General features: G+C 48.5%; 1 protein-coding gene across 1 annotated transcript; it reads left to right on the top strand.

Moving 5' to 3' along the window:
• Nucleotides 1-1,498: 1,498 nt before the first annotated feature.
• On the top strand, nt 1,499-2,518 carry LOC102141584 (melanoma-associated antigen 8-like). The gene has a single exon (XM_005594787.4). It carries the CDS (start codon nt 1,558-1,560, stop codon nt 2,491-2,493), a length of 936 nt encoding a protein of 311 aa, XP_005594844.2. The 5' UTR covers nt 1,499-1,557; the 3' UTR covers nt 2,494-2,518.
• The last annotated feature ends 2,546 nt before the right edge of the window (nt 2,519-5,064 follow it).

Below are 5,064 nucleotides of genomic sequence, written 5' to 3' on the forward strand. Positions count from 1 at the left end.
TTCAGCAGGAAGGAAAGGACCATGCCTTGCATGGAGTAAATATGAATACCTGGATGACATCCAGACAGAGAAAGCCCCCATGAAACCTACTTCTGTCAGCCTTGGAAATCCTATGCAGGGGTGCCCGTGTAGTGCTCCCCTTACTTCTGCCTCCGGGGTCTCAGGCAGGTGGCAACCTGGGTCTGAAGGGTGTCCTCAGCTCAGCAGAGGGAGCCACACCTGGTCAGCACAGGGAGGAATCCAGGGTCTGCCTGGAGTCAAAGGGAGAAAGGTTGGTGAAGACTGAAGGTAAGAAGGTACCTACACAGCCCAAAGAAAAAGGGAACTTGTGGAGCCTGACTTGGGTTCTCAGTCCTAGGAGGCCTCAGGCATGGGTAACATGTGGCACGCTCTCATTTCTGCCACATGGTTGGGGATGGGCAGTCTCAGGAGGGTGAGAACCATGGTCCCAGTGTCACTCACAGGTTAGCACAGGGAGCCACACCTGTTCAACAGAGGGACGGGATCACAACATCTGCAGGAGCCAACGTGTGTACCCTTTGTGATGACTGGGGGTACTCCTGGCCTAGAAAGAAGGGACCCCACAAAGTCTAGCTAACTTTGGTTATTATCTGTGGGGAAACCCGATCAAGGGTGGTCCTAAGTGGCAATCTCACCTGTGCTATGGGCAGGAAGTTGGGGAAACTCAGGAAGATGAGGACCAACCAGGATCCTCACGTTTGGACACATGGGCCCCAATGTATTTTGTGTAGCTATTGCTGTTTTCTCACCCTAGGGCAGGACACATGGACCCCAATGTACTTTCTGTAGCTATTGCTTTTTCCCCAGGAGGCCTTGGGCACATGGGGCCAGATGTGGGTCCCTTTATGTCCTTCTCTTCCATATCAGGGATGTGAACCCTTGATCTGAAAGTTTCTCAGGCAGGAAAAGGGCCAGATCCGGGCCCTGCCAGGAGAAAGATGAGGGCCCTGAGTGAGCACAGAAAGAACCATCCACACAAAATAGTGGGGAGTTCACAGAGTCAGGCTCAACCTCCTGACAGCACTGGGGTACTGGGGCTGTGCTTGTAGTCTGCAGCCTGAGTTCCCCCTCGATTTATCTTCTAGGAGCTCCAGAAACCAGGCTGTGAGGCCTTGGTCTGAGGCAGTATCTTTAGTCACAGAGCATAAGAGGTCCAGGCAGTACCAGCAGTCAAGCTGAGGTGGTGTTTCCCCTGTGTGTATACTAGAGGCCCCTCTAGCATCAAAACAACAGGAACCCCACAGTTCCTGGCTCTACCAGCCCTTCTGTCAGTCCTGGAGCCATAGCCTTTGCCCAGAGGCTGCACCCTGAGATGCCCTCTCAATTCCTCTTTCAGGTTCGCAGGGAACAGGCCAGCCGGGAGGTCGGGAGGCCCCAGAGGAGCACTGAAGGAGACCTGTAAGTAGGCCTTTGTTAGGGCATCCAGGGTGTGGTACCCAGCTGAGGCCTCTCACACGCTTCCTCTCTCCCCAGGCCTGTGGGTCTCAATTGCCCAGCTCCGGCCCACACTCGCCTGCTGCCCTGACCTGAGTCATCATGCTTCTTCGGCAGAAGCGTCAGTCCTGCAAGGCTGAGGAAGGCCGTCAGGCCCAAGGAGATGCACCGGGGCTTATGGATGTGCAGATTCTCACAACTGAGGAGCAGAAGACTGCATCCTCCTCCTCTACTCTGATCGCGGGAACCCTGGAGGAGGTGCCTGATTCTGGGTCACTGAGTCCTGCCCAGAGTCCTCGGGGTGCCTCCTCTTCCCTGACCGTCACCGACGACACTCTATGGAGCCAATCCAATGAGGTTTCCAGCAGCAATGAAGAGGAGGGGCCAAGCACCTCCCCAGACCCAGCTCACCTGGAGTCCCTTTTCCGGGAAGCACTTGATGAGAAAGTGGCTGAGTTAGTTCATTTCCTGCTCCGCAAATATCAAATTAAGGAGCCGGTCACAAAGGCAGAAATGCTGGAGAGTGTCATCAAAAATTACAAAAACCACTTTCCTGAGATCTTCAGCAAAGCCTCTGAGTGCATGCAGGTGATCTTTGGCATTGACGTGAAGGAAGTGGACCCCGCCGGCCACTGCTACGTCCTTGTCACCTGCCTGGGCCTCTCCTATGACGGCCTGCTGGGTGATGATCAGAGCACGCCCAAGACCGGCCTCCTGATAATCGTCCTGGGCATGATCGTAATGGAGGGCAGCTGCGCCCCAGAGGAGGCAATCTGGGAAGCGTTGAGTGTGATGGGGCTGTATGATGGGAGGGAGCACAGCGCCTATTGGGAGCTCAGGAAGCTGCTCACCCAAGATTGGGTGCAGGAAAACTACCTGGAGTACCACCAGGTGCCCGGCAGTGATCCTGTGCGCTACGAGTTCCTGTGGGGTCCAAGGGCCCTCGCTGAAACCAGCTATGTGAAAGTCCTGGAGCATGTGGCCAGGGTTAATGCAAGAGTTCGCATTTCCTACCCATCCCAATCAAACAGTAGCTAACTCTTGCCTTCCTTGTACCTCTTACTGTACACTGTATAGTTAAAAAATGCATATGTGTACCTGAATTTGCTTGGCTTGAGAATGTGATATAATTAAATATGAATAAAGAAGTCCCCTTGGTCACTGGCTCATGTTTTCCTGAAACATTCATTGAGTTTCTGCTATTTGGAAGACCCTGGGTTAGTATTGGAGATGCTAAAGTAAGCCAGGCCCAGCCCTAACCTTATGGTGGTTGAGTCTAGGATCTGTATTCATATAACTAAGCTGGCCAGGTGTCCCCTAAGATCTAAAGGAAATATAAGAGAGGGGTGAGGGTGTGAGGCAACAGGTGAGAGTGGTGGAGTGTACATGCCCTGAGCCAAGGCCTTTTGGGCTTTGGGAAACTACAGTGCCTTTTGGGTGAGCTGATTCTAGTGAAATGGGTGGGGGCAGAGCCAGATTCTCAGAGGACAAGAGAAAAGCTTGGGAAGGAAAATTGCTCAGCAGTTCCTTTTGGATGGTGGAGGAAACAGAGAGTCATCTCTTCCTGGGGCAGGAATGGGAGGTGTCCTACACGCTTGTCTCAGTGTGATTCAACACAGCACACGAGGTTGGTGATGGATATCCATCCTATGCAAGGGTTTCCTGAGAGATAAGCATGAATCTGCTGGGATGTGAGGCCCAGATGCCACTGGCCAGGTGCTTTTCTTCCTGGTTGTGATAGCCTGAGCTGACTCTATTAAAGGGACATTCTAACCAGCTTATCTGAAGTGCAATTTGGCCAATTATAACAAGGGAAAGATTTTGGGTCATGATATAATCAATGAAAAATGTGATTTGGATGTAAAAGAAGCTGAGAGAGAAGGAAGGACTTTATTCTAAGAGCTTTGAGTTGCATCCCAGTTGGGGGAGAGTTTCGCACACTGAAATTTTGAAGTATACCTTGTGAGAGGGTAAACTAAGTGAAATGCATTAGCAAAACTTCCTTTTTTTTGGCTGAGTAATTGTTCTATGTCCTATTAGGTTGCATATTTTCTGAGAAGTCCCGGAGAACCACAACAACAATAACAAAATCCCAGAATACTAGGATCTGGGGTCAAATAATAGAAATAAAAGCCATCTGCCATTCCGTAAACTTCTTATTTGTGTTAGGACTGGAGCCAGGTGCATCACTTACATTACATACACTCCAACAGTCCTATTGGTCAAGCTTCATGGACGAAGAATCTGAGGCTCACAGGGCTTGAGAGTGTCCCAGGATCACAAGGGTAGTAAGTAACAGGACTGGAACCAGATATCTAGTCTGATTCCCCTGGAGCCCATGCTGTTCCCACTCCTCCCGGCCTGAGGCCCACTTCCTGAGCAGTAGTTCATTTCTCACCACTTCGTCATGTCTCTCAGGTGACAAAAGGAAGGACTCTGGGGACAAAGTACTAAAAGCAGGTCAAAAGAAGGTGACAATGAGAATCAAACAGAATGTGGGTGGCATGTGTTGGGGCCCCTGGAAGTTGTTGGGTGCTTTCTGTTGAGGACCTACTGTGAAAGATGTTATGGGAGAGCCTACAAGGGCTCATCCACATCTTGGCTCCTCTGTCAAAGGCACAAGGGACAAGTACTCTCCCAGCCAGCATGTCTATCTGGGCACAACGGTTTCAGTTTTGCTGGAATAGACAGTGAGAGGCTTGAATGTTAAACTAAATTTTGTTTATGGAATTCCAGTACTGTAACATGTTTCAAATGCACTGTTTAAATCAAATGGCAAAAAATATATAATGCTGAGAAGTTTGTAAACTCCTTGAATAAAAAGACATCTTTTATATTATTTCTTTATATTTCCCAAAGTGCCTATCAGAGCATTAAACACATAGCAAACACTTGATGATAACACATGTTTGGATTACTAAAGGCACAAGCGAATGTAATACCCAATTTTTCCATCAGTTTAATAGCTCATAAGCCACATGCTTTAAAGCACACTTTTGGCTGAGGTGTAGATCTTCCTTCTATAGGAATATTTCATCCAGACAATAGGAGAGGGTAAACTGAAGATCTCTTTCTCTTTCAAGGCATCTTCCTTTCTATTCCACTTGTTCTGCTCACATGGCCATAGAGGGAGTGGTACTGGAAGACAGAAAAACATGCCTCTTATCGGTTGATTTCTTAGCTTGTTTTCCAATTATTATCACTATGTAACAAATTGTGGAAAAAATTAAGCGACTTACATAAACCATTCTATTTTGCTTGCGATTTTTATGGGCCAGAAATTTGACAAGGGTTTGGCTAAGCAATTATCATGTGGGATTGATTCTGCAGTTGAGGTGGATGTCAACCTGAAACTGTGGTCATCCCAAGGCTTGATTGAGATAGATGTCTAAGATAGCTTATTCACATTGCTTATTCACATTGCTAGCAGCTGGTGCTGGCTATCAGCTAGAATCTCAGCTAGGGCTTTTGACTAGAGGTTTGGGAGATGACTGAATTATGGGGACAGACCTTTCCTGTGCTGTTTTGGTGATAGTGAATGGGTCTCACGAGATCCAAGGGTTTTAAAAATGGGAGTTGCCCTACACAGGCTTTTTTTTTTTTTTTTTT

This window comes from Macaca fascicularis, chromosome X (genome assembly GCF_037993035.2).
Source record: "Macaca fascicularis isolate 582-1 chromosome X, T2T-MFA8v1.1".
Taxonomy (NCBI): domain Eukaryota; kingdom Metazoa; phylum Chordata; class Mammalia; order Primates; family Cercopithecidae; genus Macaca; species Macaca fascicularis.

Excerpts from the sequence above, each read along its gene's own strand:
- LOC102141584 (XM_005594787.4), top strand. The coding sequence starts at position 1,558 with ATGCTTCTTCGGCAGAAGCGTCAGTCCTGCAAGGCTGAGGAAGGCCGT.